Source organism: Curcuma longa, chromosome 4 (genome assembly GCF_044706935.1).
Source record: "Curcuma longa cultivar G26 ecotype Majalengka, Jawa Barat chromosome 4, ITB_CL_G26_1.1, whole genome shotgun sequence".
NCBI classification, from domain to species: domain Eukaryota; kingdom Viridiplantae; phylum Streptophyta; class Magnoliopsida; order Zingiberales; family Zingiberaceae; genus Curcuma; species Curcuma longa.
The window spans coordinates 1,150,064-1,175,195 of record NC_133864.1 but is presented as its reverse complement, the minus strand read 5'-3'; the positions used below and the strand labels follow the sequence as shown (position 1 = coordinate 1,175,195).

Sequence of the window (25,132 nt, the reverse complement as noted above, 5' to 3'; positions counted from 1 at the left end):
TTTATTTTTCTCAATTGCAAAAAACATGAAACTGTCGATCTTGCAAGAAAAAAAAAATTTGACGACGAATCTTGGATTCATCATGAAATTGATGATGAATCTAGGATCCGTCATCAAAATTTATGATGAATTTTAATTAAAATTTGAGCAAAAAAAACCTAAAAATTAAACAACACTCCCCATCTTTTCCCTTCCCGCCTCTTTCCCACTCGTGACAAATCCTAATTCCTCTTTCCCATCGTGATCTTCCCTCCGTCAGTTCCGATCCATCCTCACTCGGCCTCTCCGATTTTCTCCTCCCTCGGGGCCGACGATTCTCTCCGTTGATATAAGGTGATCATGCAAGAGCATCCAACAACATGATTAGTTTATGTCTTCCGATACAACTATATTCCGTTGTGACAAGAAAAACTCGAGACTACCAACCTCCCTTTTGGGTCTTGAAAAAAGATGATTGAGACTACTGATAAGAAAGATGATCAACTCCTGACCTCCTGATGCAGTTGACATGGTAGGATTGCGACACTATATATAGTCCACTCAAATGGAATAGTCAAAATTCTAGATTTAATCTTTAACTTTTTTTTAATTTATTTCAAAATTTTTAAGATTAATTTTCTTTTCTAAAAATTAATTTATATTTTATCTTTTTAATTTTATTAATTTTTTCTTTTCTAAACGTATGGTAGATTTTATCTTTTTTATTTTTTTTTCGTTTCAACTTTTCTTACACTATTTAAATAGGAATAGCGTTCTTGTAAAAAAAAATTTTGATTTAATAATATTTTGAGCAGTATTATTTTTTTTCTATTTTTTAGTATTATTTTGAATCAATAGATTTTAGAAGATTATTTTCGTCATTCACAGTCGAACCAACGGAATCAATATTACCCGTAGGATAATCTCTATCTCGCTCGGCGTCAGTTGGTATCAGAGCTTTTAGATCCTATGGATGGTCGTCGTGGTCATGATAGGCAAGTCCCCGCTGAGGAAGCCTCGCACCGTGAGCGTAGCACTCGAGACGAGATATTTGAAGATCTACAGGGACAAGTTACAGAGTTATTCCAATGTCTAACAGTGCAAGACTTTAAAGATCGTGAGGTACGTGGTCGAGGTCGTGATAGACAAGTTCCAACCGAGGAAGTCTCATACTGTGATCGTAGTACCCAAAATCTTAAAGGTCGTAAGTTCTTTTATTTTTACTTGGATAAAATGTTTCTTGAGAAAAATATATATATATGGATGACAAGATCGAAATAGTCGGTGATCCAATTTATGATGAAGACGAGACTGAGTCAACTGACGAGCTAATATATGACGAGGTATTATATGCAAGGGTGAAACCACCCTTGTGGCTACCTGGGCTATAGCCCGGGGGCCCGACGACATCCAAAGGGGGGAAAATTTGAATTTATAGATGGGAGAAAAGAAAATTTAAGAAAATGAAAAGGGTACCCGGGGTATACCGTCGTCATAGCTCAGAGTTTGGAATCAACCCGAGTAGATCACACGAGCTGGCTCCGCCATTGATTTTATGATTATGATTGTGAGATTCTAGATGGTAGATTATATGAAGATGCAGAGTATATTCCATCAGCAGTACAACAATCGCCTAGAGAGTTAATATCAGATGATCTTTCTCTCATTCTACCACTTACATGACAACTTTTGATTCATCAATACTTAAGAAGTTTTTATTTTGAAGACACTATCCTGAACTCGAGGATGAGTTCTTTTCAACTTGGGGCATCTGATGCAGGAGTATCCAGCAACACAATTAGTTTGTCTTCTGATACAATTATATTCTCCTCCGAACTGTGACGAGAAAAGTTCGAGGTTATCAATCTTCGTTTTGGGTCTTAAAAATGGCGATTGAGACGACCGACAAAGAAGATAATCAACCCATAACCTCTTGATGCAGTTGGCATGGTAGGATTCTGATATTATGGTCCACTCAAATGGGATCGTCAAAACAGTCTTTAACCTTTTCTTTTATTTGTTTTAAATTTTTATGATTACTTTTTTTTTCTAAAAATTAGTTTAGATTTTATCTTTTTAATTTTATTATTTTTCTTTTTTAAATGTAGGGTAGATTTTATCTTTTTAGTTTTTTTTTACTTTTTTTTTCAATTTTTCTTAGACTATTTAAATAGGGTTAGGGTTATGGTAAAAAATAAAGTTTTTGATTTATAATATTTTGGGCGTTGCCATTTATTTTTCTATTTCTTGATATTCTTCTGAATCAACATATTTTAGAAGATTGTTTCTGGTGATAACAGTTGAACCAACGAAACAATATTGTCCGTAAGATAATCGCTATCTCGTCCGATGTCATAAAGTCAATATTTTCTCCTCCCCTCTACTTTCCTTTTCCCTCTCCTCTCCTGTCGGATATGGAGCTTAGAGGAGTGGTGACCACGACCTCACCTTAGCCTAGCCGTGAGGCTGGGTCGCTAGCCAACGTCGCTAGGATGTCACTGGGACATTCGGCCGATGTCGTTGGGACGTCGGTTGGCGTCGCTGGGAGGCTGGTCGATGTCGCTGGCCACGTCCCCTGGCCGCGTACGCTGGTGAAGAAATATCATGACCGAGGCTATATATATATGTTCTACGTTTGTTTTCTGCTGTTTGAAGGACATTATACATATGGATCGATGTTCTTGTGTCCAATTTGAATCTATGTTATAGTCTAGTATTAGGGATCGATGCATGATTCATCATTTGCGCACGCACAAAAAATCACTAATAACGCTGTTGATTACGTATCATGCATGGTCAAAGTTTTGGATATATAGGTAATTACCAATGATTTGAGCTTGAATATTAAACAAAGTTAACAATAAAGTGAGTCCTTTTAATTTGTCTAAGTAGTGATAAAGAGTATATATTCGAAAGAATTGATATTAATTTGACTTTGGGTCTTCAAATAATATTGAAAAGCGTTGCTTAGGCAGACTTTTTTAATTTGAATTTGGGTCTTATAAGTAGACATGCCAAAATGAGCTTATCGAGTTGGGTATAACCTAGGCTCCGTTGGCCCATTTCTTGTCATGTCAAGTAGTTGTGCTTATGATGAATTTTGTTTCATGAAACAGTTAAAAAATACTTGTTCTTTTAAGTTGTCACGCATAATAATTCTTTGGGAACACAGAGAACAATGTTGATGCATATATTTCACTAAAAAAAACCATGAATTAGCGACGGAATTTTTTTTCGTCGCTATAATTAACAACGGAATTTTAAAATCCGTTGATAATAGTTAAATCTGCCACCGATAATTAATTTCGTCATTAATTAATGATGGAAATTATAATTCCGTTGTTAATTAGCGACAGATATTTTAATTCTGTCGCTAATTAGCGACGGATAATTTACTTCCGTCACTAATTAACGACAGGATTAATTATCCGTCACTAATCCACCTTTCTAGCGACAGAAGTAAAATATCCGTCGCTAATTAGCGATGGAAATTTACTTCCGTCGCTATAATCGCGATTTAGGGTTTGGATCTTGTAGATTCTTCTCTACGCGTTCTTTCTTCTGCGATCCCCCTGCTTTTTTCCCTCCGGCGCTACTCCTCCGTCGTTCTCCGTCCGGCGCTCTTCCTCCGGCATTCTCTCTTCCCTCCGGCGCTCTCCCTCCGGCATTCTCCCTCCCCTCCGACGTTCTTTCTCTACGGGTTGTTTCTCTCGGCGAATTCGTGGTCCCTCCGGCTCTCCCTCCAGTGCTCTCCCTCCGGTGTTCGAACGCACGGTCGCTCCTCAGCGTCGCTCCTGCAGATCCTCAGCGTCACTCCGGTAGATCCTGGCGGCAAAGTCTCCTCCGGCGAAACTCCTGGCGGCAAAGTCTCCTCCTGCAGATCCTCGCAGCGTCGCTCCTGCATTTGCTAGTATCAGCTGTTTCTATCACTTTTTGTATCACAGCTTATCAGCTGTTTGCATTTGCTAGTATCAGTTGTTTGCATTTGTTAGTTTTCTATCACAGCTTATCAGCTGTTTCTATCATTTTTTGTAAAGTTTTCCTTTTATATGGCTTGCTGTTTGCATTTGCTAGTATGTTCTTTGGCTTTAAATCATGATCAAACACATTAGCTGCATGTAATGTAACAATGTTATAGCATCATCCATCAACAATGGCAATTTCTCTTGATCGGCTCTTAGAGATATAAATAGGAGACTTGGTCTACATAGTGGCAATTTATGAGTAGTAGTAGGGTTGAACTATTGATCCGTGACAAAGTTGCATGCTTCATTTTGTTAGTGTCTTCATTTTGTTACCTACTCAGGTTAAATTAACTCTTCAGAGAATATCCAGATGAATCAGGTTTTCTTGCTACTTCTGCCAGTAGCATTCTTCCTTGCTGATGTGTGTTTGAGAATTTTAACGTCTTTAATTTGAGTATATTGAAATCTATCTTTTCCTGATTTCTCTGCTACTTGAAAGTCATGATCATGTTGCAGCAAGTTGAGTTGACGAACCAAGGTCAGCTATTTTATTAGAGATCTAAATTCTTTTATACTTTACAAGTAATCCCACAAAATAAACATAAATTTTTTTGTTCTGTATTTTGTTTCGTTTAGGCTTAATTTCTGGAGGTATAAATTTTTTTATACCTCATCATTTTAGCAATGTACACTATAGCCTCCGAATTCCATTCTTTTGAATATATGAAAAAGTAGCTCATTTTTTTTATTACCAGTTCAGTAAAATTTCATTTATTGGGTTAGTGTTACATGTTCAGATCATGGAAATTTATCAACGAAATACCAGGCAAAACCAACCTATATCAGTCATAATAAAGAAATAGTACACTTGATCAATCTGCTCTTTTGTTGCTTCTGCAGCAACTGACCAATCTACATTTATTTATTTTTTACTACTTTCTCAGTGTACATATTAGTCCCATGTTTTGATTCTTTTGAAATTATTATGTGTAAGAGTTTTCTTTTGCATGATACTTATTCACTAATCGAGTTAAGCTTGTAGTTGCACATTTTGTTAAATCATTACTGCATATGCAGCTAAGTTTTCCAAGCTAATATTTATATAAGACAATCATGCTAATTTAGTGACCCTAAACTGATCAGCTTAAATGCTCTAGATTTGTTAAATCCATGTATATCAAAGCTTTAAAAAATGTATATCTAGAAGAATTCCAGATTGAAACTGATACTTCTCTTGGGACATAGATACTTTATTTGTTTATTAGTTCCATAAAGCCATCTAAGTCTTCGATTCTTATCTTGGATAACAATATCAAAGAGCATAGCTAAAAGGTCAGCAGAGCCGGCCCTGGGTCAGGGCAACCAGGGCGACGGCCTAGGGCCCTTAAATTAGGAGGGCCTAATTTTTAGGGTAACTTTTATATGTTAGGGTTCGCCAAAGCTGATCGCATCCTTCTTACCGCCGTCTCTACACCGCCGTCCGGGGGATCGCACATCTTCACTGCCGTCTGTTAGCAAATAATCCTGATAGGTCTTTAGTTAACGTTTAGTTGATAAGTTTTTAAGACTTTTCTTTCCTATTTTTCATGGCTTACGTGGTGTTACTTTATTGGTTCAAGTGACGTGGACAGCTTATCATCTTGGTGTATAAATACACCTCCGTAGCATGTAGAGAATTCAATTCATTGCAATAAAATTTCTCCTCTTCATTGTTTGTTTTTATTCCTCGTTGCCTTCTATTTCTTTTTTTTGTTTCCTTTGCTTTGTGCTGCTGTGGTTTTGTAGATTCTGAGCCAACAATTGGTATCAGAGCCTTGAATCCACGATTCTACAAAAATGTCGGGTATCCCACAAGCTGCTGCGAAGGAGAACGGCGGAGTGTCATTTCCCTATCCGATGCTAAGCCCTCACAATTACACTGTGTGGGCGATCAAGACAGAGGCGATTCTTGATGCCCAGGGAGTCTGGGAGACGGTGGAGCCAGCAGAAGGAGCCCAGGTAGATGCAAAGAAGGACAAAAAGGCACGTGCATATATCTTGCAGTGTGTCCCCGAAGACATTCTTCTCCAGATCGCAAAAAAGAAGACGACGAAGGAAGTCTGGGATAGCCTCAAGACGAGGTATCTTGGTAGTGATCGGGTGAAGAAGGCACGCGTACAAACATTGAAGAGCGAGTTTGACGCCCTCCGGATGAAGGAGACCGAGACGATTGATGAGTTTGCTGACAAACTCAGCGCCTTGAGCAGCAAGTTCTCCACCCTTGGTGCCACACTTGAAGATTCCTCTCTGGTAAAAAAGTTGCTCGATTCTGTCCCTGATAAATTCTTCCCTATTGTTGCCGGTATTGAGCAGTTCCACGACCTTGAGACTATGCCGTTTGAGGAGGCTATAGGGCGATTGAAGGCGTATGAGGAACGAACACTACAATTACATGGCAACACCAACAACACAGAAGGTGAGCTCCTACTTACTCATGCCGAATGGCAAATGCGACAGAAGGGGAGCAACGTAGACACTTCATCAGGAGGCAAGGGGCGTGGATCCAGCAATCCCAGTCGTGGCAATTGGCGTGGGCGTGGGCGAGGGCGCGGACGTGGCCATGGTACGCAGCGCCAAGACAGTGCAGGAGGCACTAGCGGCAATGATGCTCGTGACAAGAGACATATAAAATGTTTCAATTGTGAGAAAATGGGGCATTATGCGTCTGAATGCTACAACAAGCGTCGTGATGAAGCTCACCTCACTTGTGCCACCGATGAAGAGCCAACACTGATGATGACCGTGTCCCACGAGGAGTCTCACACAAGGCATGAACGGCAGGATACCATTCTACTCAGCGAAGAAAGGTTTCTACCGGATATGTATCGTAGCGAAAAAAAGGAGAAGATAAAGACGTCTGGTACCTTGACAACGGTGCCAGCAACCACATGACCGACCATCGTGAGAAGTTTCAAGAATTAGATGAAACCATCACCGGGAGGGTGAGATTTGGCGATGGATCAACCATTGAGATAATGGGCAAGGGAACGGTTGTGTTCGAATGCAAGAATGGCGATCAGAAGGCTCTCCACAAGGTATACTACATTCTGAAACTTTGTAGTAATATTATGAGTCTTGGTCAATTGACAGAAACTGGGAACGAGGTGCACATGGAAGGAGATACCATGAAGGTGATTGATAGGAGCGGGAAGCTCTTAATGCTGGTAAAGCGAACACAAAATCGCTTGTACAAGATAACCTTGAAGACATTCAAGCAGGTCTGTCTCATAGCAAGCCTAGAAGACCCAACCTGGTTATGGCATGCAAGGCTCGGACATGTCAATTTTCAGGACTTGAAGCTTTTGGGGAAGAAGAAATTGGCAGTTGGTGTGCCACTATTGCCCCAGCCAAACAACTTTTGCGAGGTGTGTGTGATGGCCAAGCATGCAAGGTCACCATTCCCGTACCAAGCAAACTTTAGAGCAGAGAAGCCGTTGGAACTTCTCCATGCTGATATTTGCGGGCCAATCTCACCATGTACACTCGCCGATAACAAGTATTTACTTTTGATTGTTGATGATTTCACAAGGTGGATGTGGGTGTTTCTATTGGCAGCAAAGAATGATGCATTCCAAGCATTCAAGAAGTTCAAAGTCTTGACGGAGAACAAGACTGGGTACAAGATCAGAACACTCCGAACAGATCGGGGCGGCGAGTTTCTATCCACGGAGTTCACTCGGTTCTATGAAAATGAAGGAATTGAGCGGCACCTCACGGCTCCCTACACACCCCAACAGAATGGTGTTGTGGAGCGTCGTAATCGCATCGTTATGGCCATGGCAAGATCTCTCCTCAAGGGTACACATATGCCGGCAAGGTTCTGGGGAGAGGCGGTTAGGCATGCTGTCTATCTACTAAACCGTCTCCCAACTAAGGCGCTAGGAGAGCGTACCCCATTTGAAGCTTGGATGGGGAGAAAGCCACATCTCACCCACTTGAGGGTGTTCGGTTGTGTTGCATATGTGAAAAACACAACCCCTCACCTTAAGAAACTCGACGACAGAAGTTCACCCATGGTATACTTGGGTGTCGAGGAAGGCAGGTGGCTAATCCAAGGCGTGGCAAGCTACAAGTAAGTAGAGATGTTTATTTCAAGAAAATTGTGAATGGACATGGAATGCAGGTGCTAACAATGAAGAAAATCATCCTATTCCGACGAGCCGATTGTTGCAGCAGATGCTGAGGCAGGGGTGGAAGAGGTCGCACCACCACCAGAAGCCGTGGTGCCCATGACAAGAGTGTCAAGTCCATCTACACCATCATCGAACGCCCATGCAGCTACCTCATCTTCGGAATCAAATACACCCGAGTCTTATGAAGGGCCAGTCCGTTATAGGTCCCTTGCCGATATCTACGCCAACACTGAGGAAGTTGTTGGTATTGATGAAGAGGTGATGATGGTGATGTCTGAAGAGCCGACATGTTACCAAGAGGCTGCAACCGAGGCTTGCTGGTACAAAGCAATGGAGGAGGAACCGAAATCTATCAAGATAAATCAGAACAATGAGCAGATGTCATCGGTCAAGGATTCCTTGCCTCTCAATGAAAAGGATGGAAACTGCAATCCACATAGATCAGAGGACAACTCTTGCCTGAAGGATGGAAAGAATGCATTTGGAACCAGTGATAATAAGTCGGAAGTTGGTTGTGCGCATGGTAATCAAGATTCTGATTGTGGAGACAAGACAATTATGACTTCAGATCAACATGAAATTCTGAAAGTAATATCAACTCCAAAAGAATTCCTGGCCAGAGAAACAAGTGATGGCATGATGGTAAATGTAGTTGAGGGACTCAAACTTTATGAGAATTTTCTGGATAGCTCAGAAGTCACTGAACTTGGTTCATTAGCTAATGAAATGAGAGCAGCTGGCCATAGAGGAGAACTTCCAGGGCAAACACTTGTAACACTGAAAAGACCAATGAAGGGGCATGGTAGAAAGATGATTCAACTAGGTGTTCTCGTTAACGAAGAAGCTATAGAAGATGAAAATACAATTCTGACCTCTGGAGAGAGGAAGATAAAGGCCATTCCTAGCCTGCTTGATAGTATCTTTGACTGCTTGGTTCAGCTGCGATACGACAACTACTCGGTGTTCATGATTTACAACCATATCAGGATTAGGGGGAGTAATGTTAGCAAATAATCCTGATAGGTCTTTAGTTAACGTTTAGTTGATAAGTTTTTAAGTTTTATCTTTCCTATTTTTCATGGCTTATAGTGGTGTTACTTTTATTGGTTCAAGTGACGTGGAATCTTATCCCTTTTGGTGTATAAATACACCTCCGAAGGCTGTAGTTTTTCATTCATTGCAAGAATAATTTCTCCTCTTCATTATTTTTTGTCCCTCGTTGCCTTCTATTTCTCGTTTTTTTGTTTCCTTTGCTTTTGTGCGTGTGTGGAATCATTGATTCTGAGCCAACACCGTCAGCGAGGAGGCAGCAAAAGCGGCGGCGACTCGGCTCCGGTGGCCCTCCTCATCCTTTATCCTCTGGAAGGAAGACCCCATGTCCCCATCGAGTACTTGTACTGCTTCTCTTAACCCGTTCATTTTGTGTCAAAAACAGTGCATCCCTTTTGGTTAAATTTCTGTTTTTGGCCATTTAATGTTGCTGATTTCTGGTCTTTGGTGTTCAATGAAGCTACTGGTTGTTTAGATGCTGCTTTTATAGTTTATGTTTGTTCTGATCTTATCAATGCTTGCCTCCTTTAACTTCAAAACAGTTATACCTTGGTTGAATCTAATTAGTACTGATACTACTTGTTTTATCCATGAATCTTTCTGATTCTTGACATTCAGTGCGTTGGAAGTCTGAGAGCCTAAAACTCTTAGATTAGATTGATCTATATATGTAGTGATGATGCTGATGGAGGTGATGACCATAACTTTTATTTAGTGGTTGTACTCTTGATTTGCATCACCTTACTTGCTGCCTGATTATCAATTAACAATTTTACGTAGTTTATCATATTTGCTTCTCAAACTTTTCTTGTTGCTTGGCGAATGTACATAACCATTTGGATGATTTAATGAATGACTTACTAGATTTTTCTTTCGAAGAAAAAAAAGAAAAAAACAATATTATGGCCAATTATCCTTCTAGGTCAAAGCTTGGAAGCTTGCTTAAGGCACATTGTGGAATGTTGAGTGCATTGATAAGAACAGTTCGGTTTGTGTTTGTTCAAGGACCACACTAGTAACTCATGTGTCCCCGTTCTGTGCCGCATGGGCTGTAGGGAACAGACATCTCCCGGGCTGAAATTAGGGGCAATGTATGTGGCCATAGACATGGTAAAGCCAAGAGACGAAAGGAGTCAAAAGGACACTGATGGGAGGAAGCTAGTGCAATCCCCATGCCCCTCCATGACCCCCTTCAGTCTTTGTTCTTGTCTCCGCATCTGCTTTACCTACCTGCAAAGGTGACAATAAATTTACATGACACCTTCAATTATCGACCCCAGTCATTTTCTAGCAAGCATAGACAGCTCAATCATTAAAAATATCATCCATGTGCACGGTGATAAGGTTCATATGTTCATAACAAAGGTTGGATGCTTTTGCTTTGGTGTATGCCTTCTTTGATTTTCTCGTGTCTCATATAAGTTTCATCTTAGTTTTACAATATCTTCCCATTTACATCGTCTAGTTTCTGCGTAATTGTTTGTCATAAACTTAATAGGATAATCGCTTACACTTTCCTAATTCATCTACCTCTTTTGATAATTTTTACTGAATCTGAGACTACATCCATTTAATGTTATCACTAGTATTTCTTCGAATTGAGGAAGATCCATAAAGTTTGATTGAAAACTGCATGTAGTTTGATAGTTAGAAAGGAAAAAAAGGCATGGCAGATAAAGATCCACCTCATTGTTCAGTCCATTTCTGAGAAAACAGTTAACGCTAATCACTATAATTCCAGAGGTAGTTAAACTCCTACATAGGATTCTTTATCCAGTCAAAAACTGACAAGAAATCAGAGTCCTGTATAACTTTCTTGACTTACTTCATATATTGGAAAATAGGTCTCATTGCTAGGAAATACTTAGAGAGAGCATTTTGGTATATTAAAATCATAGGTTTATGCACAAAATATCTATCACCTTGCTAGGCACAAGAAAATTATGGAAATTTATTCATTGACTTAGTTCATTCAAATTAAATCCAGATATACTATGCTTCACTGAGCAAATACAATTGATAAAAAGAGGAGAAATCATAACCAATATTTAAAGTCTTATTCTATGTTATTTGATGCTTGGTCCGTGGTTGGTAAGAACCAAACTATTTTTGGTAGGCCAGTGAACTTCGTAAGTTGTTACACTAGCTTAGTTCTCTCTAGTTTGGATTATGTTATGCAATGATTGTTTAAAATGCTTTCATTGAGAATTATTTATAAATTTGCATTAAAAAAATACTAAACCTCAAGTTCTTTTAGGGCTTAGTTCGTGTGGTTGGTGTTAGTAATTATGGTCCAAAGCAACTCATTAAGATTCATGATTATCTAGAATCTCGAGGTGTGCCATTAAGTTTAGCTCAGGTACTCAAATACTGCATTGTGAATAAGGGATTTTTCTCAGAAATCCAATGTTTCTGTAGCTTCAAGTTTCATTTATCTGATCACACATGTCCAGTTCTCTTTACTGAGTATGAGTGATGCTCAAATGGATCTCAAACAAGTATGTGATTCTCTTGGCATTTGTTTGATTGCATACAACCCTCTTGGATTAGGAATGCTCACGAGGAAATACACAACAACTAATCTACCTCCTAGACCGCGGTATCCATATTGGAACAAATTTAATTTTGCTATAAATTGTTCAGGCAAGAATGGCTGTCTAAAACTGTCATAATATCATAGGGCTTTATTATTTTGTCAAGTGCTCCCCGATTTAGTTCCTTTACTCAATTCTCTGAAAAACATATTTGAAAGGAGGCATAAAATAATGTCACAGACAGGTATTTACCTTGTTTTATGCATTTAGAATTGTTCTAGTTTTCTAATTTTTAACTTGCTTTTGGTCGCCATAACTATTTTTCTAGACACCAAAAATTGATTAGTTGGCAGCATTTATGAAATCATCGATTAGTCAGGGCCCAAAAATTATAACTTCGTCCAGGGCCTTTGTACAACGAGGACCGGCTCTAAAGGTCAGGATAAGTGAAAGCATGTGTGAAAGCACCTTGTTACAATAATGCTAGGCCAGATAGTGGAGAAATGTTATTCCATATACCTGCAACATTCAGAAGAAGAAAAAAATGTTGGCCCACCTTTTTGCCCATCTCCATCACTAATTTCATTTTAAATGTTTAATGTTATTTTGCAGATATAAATATATCTGATTAGACAACAGCACCAGGTGGTCGGATTGTTTTGAGAGTTGTTGGCGGGTGGTAAGTATTGGTGTTATTAGTACTTTTTAATTGATCATAAATAGCGATGTATCATTATGTCTAACATTTATAAACTTTATAATGTAGTTTTACGCCAGATGGTCACAAAATTGCGGCCTACATTTCTAGTAAGTTCTACAAGCGAGTATGTCGTTCAGGGCATACTTGGAGGCATGTCGACGAGGGCATGCGAACCTTCTACTACGAGGAGTTTGTGGTAAGTCATTTTAAACACCTTATAATGAAGTTTTTGTTTCTACTAATTGTTTTTTTTCTTACAGAAAAAGTATACTTTTGAGCCAGGGCATGAGCAGGAGTTTCAAGACAACTGGAATGCTGCTTGTACCAAATTATATAAAGATCTGCTATATAAATGCAGAAGAAAGTGAAGGGAGTCGCTCGGAAACCGTTCCGTTGATTTCCCTTGTACAAAAATTTTTTTGTACAAAGGACGAAACTTTCCAAGAGGCCCCGCGGATCGCTGGCTTCTTGTGTTTGTTTTCAGGTTCCATACAAAGGTAAATACAACTAATAAAAGCGGAATAACTTAGTCGTACCGTTCACCTTTGGATTGTTGTGAAGGATGTGGATGCCCCCTCGATCTTCTACTGTATTCCTCTCCTCTTCTCGAACGTTATGTGGGCAACGATCCTTCGAGAATTTCTCCACCAGAATTCTCCTCTCCGATGGCTAGCGAACTTTCCTTCCTTCTCTTTGTCTGGAGAAAAGAGAAGAGGAAGAAGAGGTTGTGGCTGCCGACCAAGGAGGGTTTCAACCACCAAAAGAATTAATTCGTGTCTCCAAAATCCTTTGCAAACCACCTCTTTTATAGCCTAGCCATCTCACAAACTTGGTATGATTTATATCACAAATATGGTATGATTTAAATCATAAACTTGGTATGATTGGAATCAATCAGATCGGAGAATTTAGCATGATTTCGGAAGTTACCAATTCGAACCGAGATGTTTAATCGATCAAGAAATCGATTAAACATCGTAACTTTTCCTCATTAAGCCTGGTAATCGATCACCTGATCGATTACCAAGGTGTGTAATCGATCAGTTGATCGATTACACTGCTTAATGATTACGGAGCTTGTAATCGATCACCTGATCGATTACCAAGGTATGTAATCGATCAGTTGATCGATTACACCACTTTGTATGGGTTCGAATGCCTAGTTTCTTTACGAATTCTTCCAAGGCGGATTTGAGAATTTCCAGAGGCTACAGCAGGGACTTAGAGGAGGAATTGGTTTTGGTCTCCCGATGGGCTTAAGCTTCCCATGTTCTTCACCGAACACACAGCTTAAGTCTATCAATAATAACTCATTCCGCTACAGAGTTATTATTACACTACCGCACCAATCCCATATTACAATATGGGCTCCTTCTTACTATAAGTACATTAATCTCCCTGTGTTTAAGATATCGTATGTCCGTCGATTAAATGAGTTACTGACAACTCGATTTTAATCAACTTCTAATCTAAGAATAGTACCACTCAACCTTATTATCATGCGGACAAAGTCCACCTGTAGGGTTTACATGATAATCCTTATGAGCTCCTCAAGGGGACATAATCAACCTAGATTATAGGACACAGTTTCCTTCTATAATCAACAACACACCATGTACATAATACTACTTCCCAACTCATCGGGTCTTTTGATCTATCGTTCTAAATCTCACCCTTTGATGAATTAAAGAAGTATATACTAAGCACACGTGTTTGTTATTATATCGAGATTAAGAGCATGTACATCTATAGTAACAGAGGTTTAGTTCGATTATATAGTCAGTATAAATCGAACAATCCTCAGATGGTCCTGCTCAATACACACTTAGCGTACTAATGTAATTCTATAGTCAAAGACAGACTAAGACCAAATTACACTACAACCACTCCAATGGTTTGTCCAATCCATCTTGGTTGTGAACACTGTTTATAATCTTTAAGGAACTGATAACATGGTCTTCTGTGTGTGACTCCGCACACCATATTTATCTACAACATAGATTAAATGGACACTTGCATAAAAACTAAATGTAAATTTTGACCAAATATGATTCTTATTTCAGAATGTTTATTTACATAGCTCAGATTCTAGTATACATCCCAACAGAAAGGGCATCAGACCATCTTGGATCCTAAAGGACATCTAGGCTGCATGGCAAGCCATATGACAAGCAGAAAGATGGCAGGCAAATGTAGTGACAACTCGATCCAACAGAAATACCGAGCTAGCTGGCCCTAGCACCAGATCCACAAAGCATACAGCTGGATCTCGTTCCATTGTTGAGCATACCCTAGACTTGGTAAGTTTACAATTAATATATTTGTATTAGATTTATTTAATTACTAATGATTTGATTTTTATTTAATTATATTTTTAATTTTTCAGGAGCACGAGTTACAACGTCCTCCTACTTGTTGGGAGATTTTTACGATGACACACAAGTCCAAGGATGACACATTTATCGATCCTCGCTCGCAGGCATTAGACGTAAGGAAATAATTTTTAAATTTATTTCACATTACCGCCATGTAATTATTTTTTCTAACCTTAAATATTATAATAATTTAATTTTAAACAGACTGAATATTCTACTAGAGTTGCACAGGCGTCTATGCCTACAGTTGAGGGAGGAGAGAGGCAGAAGCTCTCAACCGACCAGTTGAATGAGATCTACTATGATGTGGTCGGTGGGAGGAAGAAGAGCTCCACCCTCTACGGTCTAGGGTCCCAGGCGAGAGTCGTATATGATCGTGTGATGACCCCTAGAGCCAGGGGTCGTCCCAGCGGATCATCTTCTGCAATAGAAGCGCTACAAAAAGAAAATCAAGAATTAACAGATCGACTCTCCGCATTAGAGGCGCAGCAACACGTAGTAGCTAAGGCGCAGCAACATAGTTATGATCAGCTTGCGCGGCAGATGACGACCTTCATGGAGGCCTTCGGCCAGACGCCACACCCCTGCCTACTTATCATGCGATGCGAGGTGCGGACCCTGATACGGACACTCAGGACCCTAATGCTCCTGATCAGTAGCTGCCTGCAAGGTATGTTAACATTTCTATTACTTTTATTTTTTTAAGTTATTATTTGTAAGCATTCATTTTTCAAATACGTTGTTATAATTAAGTTATTACTAACCTATCTTATTATTTTTTTGTAGGATCTTCTATTTTGACTGGGCTCGTTTAGATATAATTCTGATATATTATTGTATTTTGACATTTGATACAGTATCAGTGTATCCAGAGATTTGTATTTATGTTATTGTATTCAGATTGTATTGAGTATATCAGATATTTTGACATGTGTTATATTCAGATGTTGTATTAGTGTTGTGTTTTACCATTATTGGCTTATCAGTGTATTACTGTTATATTATATTGGTTTGATTGATATGTAAATAGGAAATTCAGAAAAATAAAATAAAATGTATAAAAAAATAAATTATTAACGACGGAATTTATAATTTTGTCGCTATTAAATGAATCTTTTTTTTAAACATTAGCGATGGAATTTTATAATTCCGTCGCTAAATAACGACGGAATATAAATTCCGTCGCTAATAAACCAGTATTTTTTTATTTTTTTAACATTAGCGACATAATTATAAATTCCGTTGCTAATAACCCAATATTTTTTTTTATTTTTTTTAAACATTAGCGACGGAATTTATAATTCCATCGATAAATAGCGACGGAATTATATTATTCCGTCGCTATTATTTGCGATGGGGGAAAAAATTCGTCTCTAATTATTAGCGATGAAAATTTTTGGCCGTCGCAATTTTTAGCTACGGAAATCTTTATTCCGTCGCTAATTAGCGACGAAAATATTTTTCCGTCGCTAAAGTGACGTCAACGACCGAATAAATCACGACGGATCGTTTTCGTCGCTAACCGATCGTTAATCTCGAGTAGCGACCGATTAGCGACGGAAATGGTCCGTCGCTAATACAATTTATTTTTGTAGTGTTTCTTGGGTTTTCTGTTGCTTTGCTAAGACTGTTCATTCATGCATGGTATCCATCCAAATCTCTCTTTAATTATTTTCGCAAACATGCAGCCTTCGCCTTAACCCTATTGTTAATTTTAATTGTATGTGTTACATTTGAGAGGTATCCTAAGACAATCGTCTTAGATATTATATTATTTATTGAATAAATAAAATTACTATTTGAGTGTACATTCTTTATATATTTGATTTGATCTTAAACTCAATTACTGATGTCCACAATACAATGTATAGCATGAGAGAAATTATGATTGGATCACAATTAGTGGGTATCTCTATGTATGTGTAATTATGTACGTATTAAAATATTTCCTAGTCGATGAATTAATGAGATTGAACATCATCAATTCTATGAGACTAGCATATGTTAGACTCCTTGAGTTTTACCAAACAGCCGATCCTCACTGGCTGAAAACATTGAGATGTTGAGAGTTAACATATGAGATACTAGTTAAGGGTAACTAGTTCATCAGAAATGACCTGCCATGAGACTTCATGTGGTTCTATAAATGCCTATGAAGATTTTATTGCAGCTCGAGTGTAAGTTTCCTTCGACTTGAGGTATTCAAGTCATCTTGGTCATGGAAACTTATACTTTGACATCTTAAGCAAGCGTCTCTACAGAGATGTGGACATGGGATGATTGGGTATAAGCCGAAGTGCCCGAAGGTGTTTGAAGTAGCCAATAGAGGATTCACCACTCCTTTTAATTAGAAGATGCATATCCTATGACCACTTGTCAGGATTATTACTCATAAGTCTTTAGTCAAAGCAGAAACACGTCAAGAGGATGGTCCTCTTGGATAATTATTTTTGAGTAACTTGAATCTGCAAAAAAAATGAAACTACAGTTTGAGCTAGGTGTGATGTAGTCAGTCTAGTGGAAACTAACAATAGATCATGTTCTAAACTAAGCATGTATAAGATACATACAAAAAAAGAGGCACGAACAACTATAGCTGTTAAAGGGTTCAGAAGTGGTTTTGGAATCAACTGTAATTTTTTGATTAATTGGGGATCATGATATATTACTAGGTGTCACTCATAATTGATTCATAATTAATGGTTAATTATGGATGACCAACATAAATCGAGAACCTATAAAGTCATATACACTATGAGTTTCTCCAAGAGATATAAAATGAGTTTGAGAATTGAATTCTTAGATCGAGAGAGATTGAGTCTAGTCGGACTATACGAAGGGCAAACATGAAAGATATTTTGTTGGAAAGGAAGTACGAATGGACCACGTCTTTTGAAGATAAAGTGGATCCTCTTTGATTTAATTATAAACAAAATTAGGTCGGTCGGTTTGATTTTGAACCAACGCGATTTGATTTACCAAACTTAAGGCTAACACTTTGGAGTTTGGGTTAATGGATATAAATTTTTAGTTACAAAACCAAATCCATTGGAGATATATAAATACAACTCTGATGAAGAGTTATTTACATAAGATTAAAACATAATTGTTGGGTTTTAAAATCGTGACCCTCTCCTCCTCTTCCTCCTTGAATTGCCACCCAAGCAAAAGCAAACCTCTCTTCTCAAGTTGGCACTGCCCACCTTGGTTGAAGTTGTTTGCTGCCGCTGGTCATTGAGGGTCTTTCAAAGCTCACCATTGGTCCTTAATCCTCCTAGGATCAGTATCTCCCAAGGGTCGTCCATTCCAGAGTCAAAGGAAGCTACAACCAACAGCGGGAGCAAGGAATATGAGGAGAAGTAACGATTGTTTCTCCATCAAAAACAAACCATATGACCTTTGAATGGTGGTGTGATTCCCTCTATTCAATCTGATTTGTATCACTGGGTTGCTTTGAGTCATCGGATACAGAATGAACCGTAGGTCCTCTCTCAGATCGCTTCTCTCTCCCCTTCGACTAGTTGAAGCGAAGACACGACACGTGATTTAGGAAAGTTGTCTCGAGGAGATCTCAACATGGATACAAGTAGAGGCAGCCTTGCTTAAGGTTGCTATTTGATGTCGTTTCCGTTTCGTGTCTTCCAAAAGGTATAAATGTGTTTATGTTTTATTTACAATTATATTTGCAGGCGTGCTTTTCCTTGGATGGGTATTATGTGTAGTTAGTGATAAAATTGTTTATTACTCTTCCGTTGTATATTTAGTAAAATATAAAATTTTAAATTATGCATACCGAAATCCAACAATATGTCCCCAGGTAACAGTGTGTTGAACCACTGTTGAGTGGGGCCAATTAGAGTCATAAGAAAGACATGACATTTAACTCCCTCGGAATATTGATGTAGTATGATTGCATTCTCAAAATAGCACAAGTGTTCTTTTGGGTCGATAGTGTCACTATATTCATTGATGTGAGGTGGGGTAGAAGTGCTGATGTAATTCTTCCTTCAAGATGTCATTTGAGAACGACACTTACCACTCTTTGCTAGTAGCGGCAAGGGCTTGTTGGTCGTTTGTTTGCGTGATAAGTCGAAGTGACCTCTCTTGAGCTCTAAGTAGAGGGCTCAACTGTCATACTTTTTTAGCGGAGCCACTACCTCTCCTTCAGTAGCAGGAGTGACTCAGCCTTGTCGCAAGGCCTTTCCGACCATTGTAACGACCATTCGCAAGATCCACTTCCATGAAATCGGGCCTCTCACTATTTCGATGACGGTCGGCAAAGAAGGCTGGTGTTGCTCTTCTGATTTTTTGGAATGATGCTCAACCGTTGTTTATGTGCACTAACCATAATAACTTTTTTTTATATCTCTCCCCATAGACGATGTCAATTTGATGGTGTCCTCCTTAGCGTGTTGGGGCTGCTCCTCTCCCTTTCTCCTTGAGCCCACGGTTGCGACCGTCATCCGACCGATCAAATCTCGATCTCCTATGAGTCAAAGAGCGCCCTTTGATGTATGCACTAAAAAGAAGAAGTTAAGCAACTCAAGAGAGAAGAGTGACTTTTATCCGCATATGCAAGTCTGCTACACGAAAATTATGTCTTTACTTATCGTCGCTCAATCTTATATAATTGATGAAAAAGGATCTCCACGTGGATTGATGTGTAAGCCACACAGGTTGCTGTGCGAGCCATGTATGTGACCGCACGAGTGAGGAGCCGCAAACTTGTTGGCCGGGCGGACAGAGGTAGGGCGCTAAAGGCGATAACGATCGGGTCATATATTTGGCATGGTCAGGGCATTGACTAAGTGTCACCCTTGTTTTCATCTGTCTCATCAGGGGCATTTCTAAGTAGTAAAGTATGATGGCTACAATTATAAAAAATTGTCAGAGGTTTAAGTGAACGAGAATCAACTTGGCAAGGGAGTCCTATTAGGGGGAGCTTCTTTACATGAGTGTAGTTGAGCGGAGCTCCAAGGGAGACACCTGAATCATGTGGTTTGAGAAGATGTGGTTTGAGAAGAGGAAATGATTTTTTTAGATAGATTATATCTAGACGCATCATGATTATTTTATTGAAAAAATGACCTATAAATATATATTTTAAAATATATCTTTTGTAATAAAAGTACTGTAAAATATTATCAATTAAAAATATTTTTTTGGTTGTGCATTGTGCAGATTATAAATTAATAACTATTTACACAATGCTTTATTTTTTTCAAAATTTTTAATTTTAATTAAATATTTTTGATTTTTTAAAGAAATTCTCGGGAGGGCAAAATTTAAACCTCTGCATTTTAATATCAACCATTGTTCGGGGCTTACTTTCACCTGCCTCCCTGCGGACCACCCTGATCGCGTCGATCACATCCAGTTTCCCTCCTACCCACCTGCACCTCGCCTTCTTCCCAGAAGTGCGAGATATACACGGAAGAGAGGGAAGAGAGGGAAGAGCGATAGACCGGCCCGTCCTCGTCTTCGCCCATGATACCGCCTCGTTCCTCCCGCTCGCACAGACCACAAATCCTGAAGCCATAGATCCCCTCTGCCCCCGTTGGGTTAACGGGGCGGCCATGTTGCCCAACGGATCCAACTTGCGCCTCCTTCTCCCCTCGCTATGGGAGATTGAGATCGCCGCCGCCGCCGCGTTCCTCGTGATCGCATTGTATTCCCTGGCGGAGAGATTGTTCTCTGGTGGTCAGACTACAGGGGAGAATGATCGGAACCCGCTGCTTTTGGCTGGCAGAGAATCCCTGATGCAGTTTGACGTTAAAGACAAGGTTAGACGAATCAAGTCGGTCTTTATTGTTCGTGGTGATTTAGGAACATTCCAATTTATGATTAGAGGAAAACTTTAAGGATGGGCTGTTGCGAACTACTACATTTCCTGCTTGGTTTTGTACAGGTGTTACGTTCAGCATAGGGTCGATCTGTGAATTGCTGATATTGCCTAGATGTGCGTAATCATAACAAAACAAATAAAAAACATGTCAATGCAATAAGGCACCTCTATCAGGAAATCACAACCACCATCGTTATCATATCACAAGTTCGTCTTATTCCCACCATTTGGCGTTTACTTGGTAGATTTTCTCCCTTCAGCGAAGTCTATTTATCGAGGGGTTCTCTTATTTTTCTTTGCCCCTCACATCTCTAACTTTAATTAATTCAACTTGTGTAACTATAGTTATTCTTTGAATGTATTCATACCATCCTAACTTTTTTTCACCTAATAGCTTTTGGATAATAATGTTCATAATTTTAATTTTTTAGTATCTCCATGCCTACATATCTTAACATTCTTATTTCTACTAAATTAACTTTTTGATCTACAAAATATTTTGGATGGTACCATTATCTTATTAAACTTTCCTTTATCCTAATGGCAAACGACTTCAGAAGTTTCTCTTTATTTTAATCAAGATTCTTTCTCTTATTAATTTTTCTTTATTAATCTCTTTGTATGGGATAATAAATCTATGATAGCTGATTATTCCTATGGAAATTTCATGTCCATCCATCTTTAACTATTCTCTCTCTCTCTCTCTCTCTCTGAAATTACTTTTATATTTTCAATTTTAATTCTACTTAAATTCAGAAATTACATTTTATATTTTCAATTTTAATTCTACTTAAATTCAGTATTTTTTTAAAGTTCCTCTGTGATTCTACATTAATATTTTTTTTTCTATTTAGACTTTCATCAATTACCATATTCTCTTCTTCAATTAATGTACGTAGAGAGTCTTATTTTGAATATGACAAATGATTCATTACTCATGTAAAAAAGAAACTTAGAACTGACCTTTTATGTAAATGCACAATAAATGGAAAACTATTTTGTTGCACTAACAATTGCTCAAAACCTATTAACTATAGTATCACATACATCCTTATTAAATACAAGTTTTCCAAATTGGTGCACCAAAATTTCTGAATTTGTGAAAGACACCCCATATATTTTTTTCCTAGATCATACACAGCTTTGAATATCCAAAATACCCTCGGCCATGCAAATTTTTTTGTGGGCCAAAACATAATAATTTTGGACAAATAAAATGTGCCATTGGGTTTAGGAGAGCAAGATCTACAAAACACAACTATTTTTGAGTTATAACGAATTAAAAAAGGTTGTTAATGTGATTTGTCAAAACACTTTAATGACATTGCTTATTATCAAATATTTTTTGTTAGCTCAATAAGATTAAGATAAATTTATTGAGTCTCATAGGAATTCTTTGGTATGATTTGTTAACTATAAGGTACAGGGCCACCAAGTGCAAAAATAGCTTAATGACCTTATATGCTCATATGATAAATAAAAATGAAAGTAGATATGAGTTCCTAGGAGTCGTAGGAGTAGAAATATAGTCTCATTTATGTTTTTGGCAATTATATGACCACTAAATTGAATTTGGCAACAATATCTTGATTGCCATACTTTATTCATATTATAAAAATAGAAACATATATGAGTTTTTGTGCACCCACACCGGCACCGGCACACCGTCGGCACAGCAATTCCGGCCGGATGGTATCGATTTTGTTGTCGCGCGGCCTTTGCCTTCGGAGGCGTCGCGAAATTTTAGGGCTATTAAATGGCTTTAATGAAAATATTTAATTAGATTTTAATAATCAATTCCTATAGTAACTCATATGGTAAAAATGAAAGCACATGAGTTCCTTAGAGGCCAAGGATTATCAATATAGTTTTATTTTATGTTTTTGACATAGTTTAGGCAATTAAAATTTTTGGAAAAGACATTAGATATTTTATATTTTAAAAACGAAAGTAGATATGAATTTCAAGAGTCCAAGGTGTAGAACAATGGTTTCATTTTTTGTAATTATATGACCACTATCCAATTTGGCAACAATACTCCGGTACGGCCATATTTTAAACCTTGATTCATACTATAAAAATAGAAACATATATGAGTTTTTGTGAGTTCAAGGAGTAGAAATATGGTATCATTTTGTTTTTTCTTAAAATTTTAGGGCTATTAAATTGGCTTTAATGAAAATATCTTGATGACCCTATGTAACTCATATGGTAAAAATGAAAGCACATGAGTTCCTTAGAGGCCAAGGAGCAGGAATATAGTTTTATTTTATGTTTTTGACAAGTTTAGGCAATTAAGGTGTTTTGGAAAAGACATGTAGATGACCTTATATGACAAAAATGAAAGTAGATATGAATTTCAAGAGTCCAAGGTGTAGAACAATGGTTTCATTTTATTTTTTGACAAGTGCAATTGTTTTTGCAAATATATGTCTTGTACCACTAATATGGCAAACATAAAATAGATATTAGTTTCCAAGAGTCAAAAGAGTAAAATTATGGTGTTATTTTGTATTTTAAACAAGTATGGGGCCACCATATATGCCAGAATCAATAGTAGATATGAGTTCCTGTGTATTGAGGGAGTAAAAATATAGTCATATTTTAAGTTTTGACAGGTTTAGGTCAACAAGGTGATTTTGTCAATAGATGTTTTGGGCAAAAATTTAGATGAACTTACACTATTCATATGATAGGAATTGAAACAGATATGAGTTTCTAGATGTCTATGAAGCAGAAATACGGTTTATTTATGTTTGACAAGTACAGGTCATGCAAAATCTCTTTGATGATTCAAACAAATCATTTTATCAAAAAAAAGAGAGAAAAAACAGAGACCTTATACGAATCTTAATTAGTGTATTCTATTTGTTTTCTCAAGTTAAAGGAATCCTTTTGAGTGAAAATTGCCTATTTAAGTCTTTTTAACAAAACACCTTGACACCCCTCCTTAACCTCCTTAACTTGTTTTAGCTGAAAAATGTTGTATAGATCTCATTCTCACAAATCAATTTGTACTTTATTTGTCTACATTTATTTGGTTTCAGAGTTAAAGGATATTTAGAAAGAAAAAGGAGTTAATTCTATGTAGCCAATGGTATTTTGGGTATGCAAGAAAAGAGGACATGCATGATTCCTGAAAAAAATTATGATGTTTAATCTGGGGAAACCCAGAACTTGGTGTACCCTATGGAGAATTTTTCAAAAAGAATTTACAAATCCCTTATTCTTACCAAAGGTTAACCTGAACTTCTCTCCCATTTCCATGTCAAATAAAGGATTCACTTTACACAAATTTAAATGTTGCAAAGATTAGCATAAACTAAACATAAGCTTAAAGACAACCCACAATTGAAGGAACCCCTTGTACAATTAGCATGTCTAGTAGAACAAGTTATTGGATAGAACCCACCAAAATATACACTAATACTACAACACAAACATGTGTACGTATTACATTCCGTCAACACTGGTTACACAACTCAAGTGCCTATATCATTTTTAGTTTTATGAAGCTCAATATATAGCTAAGCATTCCAATAACTACTTAATCTGCATGCACAAGGACAATGATTAAACATACAACTCAATTTAACTTCCCTCTCCACATGCATAGGTAGACTCCCACGATAAACATCTAGCACAATATAGGTAAATAATAACTACAAACCAATGACGATTTCTATGACACCCAACTACACACTCTAGAGACGCCCAATAACACTGATTCATAGCTTCACTAACCTCAATTATAGCACAAGTAACAAACAAATCCACTTTTAGATGTCACACTCTGGAGACACCCAACAATATGGATTCATAGCCTGAGTAACCTCAACTATATCACAAGTAATAGACAAATCCACTTTTAGATCTCACACCTATCACCAAAAACTTTCCTCCATAAGTTGCACTTTATAATTTCACTTCACTAACACCACACAAGATATACACAACCAAATCTACAACATCTAAATCCAAAATAAACCATCACCATTCCAAACCTATTCTACTAGACCAAGTCATATCCCAACTTCTACAGAAATACGATACTATCCTTCTATTATGATACCCAACTAATCTAGAATACAATAAAGAAACAATTATTCTCTTTGCAACCGAAACTAAGATTCGAACAAGGTTTAAAATTTCAAGCCATGTTGGCATTTTAGTTTATAACCAGAATGATACAGTTTCAATATTTTTAAAATATAAAATATACTAATTTAATTTTTTTTATTAATATTTGATTGCTGGATACTATTGAGCTAAATTTGATATTATCTCATAAAACGTTAGATACTTATTGAGTAAAAGTCAATTTAGGGTTGATTGAAGTTCACCAAATAAATATAGCATGATTAAATAGGTTTAAAGTAGATTTAATTTGAATTTATTTTGATTAGTTTAAAATTAAATTAAATTTATATATAAAATAATTTAATTTATTAATAGTAGTATAAGGATTGAAATTATATTTATTTTATGTTTCTAATAATATATATCTTTCAT

At 37.6% G+C, this 25,132-nt stretch overlaps 2 protein-coding genes across 2 annotated transcripts in view; both read left to right on the top strand.

Moving 5' to 3' along the window:
- The first annotated feature begins 5,707 nt into the window (after positions 1-5,707).
- LOC141826311 (uncharacterized) lies at positions 5,708-6,875 on the top strand. The gene has a single exon (XM_074713553.1). The coding sequence runs from the start codon at positions 5,781-5,783 to the stop codon at positions 6,873-6,875; it is 1,095 nt and encodes a 364-aa protein (XP_074569654.1). The 5' UTR covers positions 5,708-5,780.
- A 13,258-nt stretch (positions 6,876-20,133) lies between these two features.
- Positions 20,134-25,132, top strand: part of LOC141826309 (BAG-associated GRAM protein 1-like) — a 31,803-nt gene continuing 26,804 nt past the window's right edge. The window contains exon 1 of the mRNA XM_074713552.1: positions 20,134-20,558. Within this exon, the coding sequence (XP_074569653.1) occupies positions 20,352-20,558 (207 nt within the window). The 5' untranslated portion in view covers positions 20,134-20,351. The remainder of the gene's footprint in view (positions 20,559-25,132) is intronic.

Excerpts from the sequence above, each read along its gene's own strand:
- LOC141826311 (XM_074713553.1), top strand. The coding sequence starts at position 5,781 with ATGTCGGGTATCCCACAAGCTGCTGCGAAGGAGAACGGCGGAGTGTCA.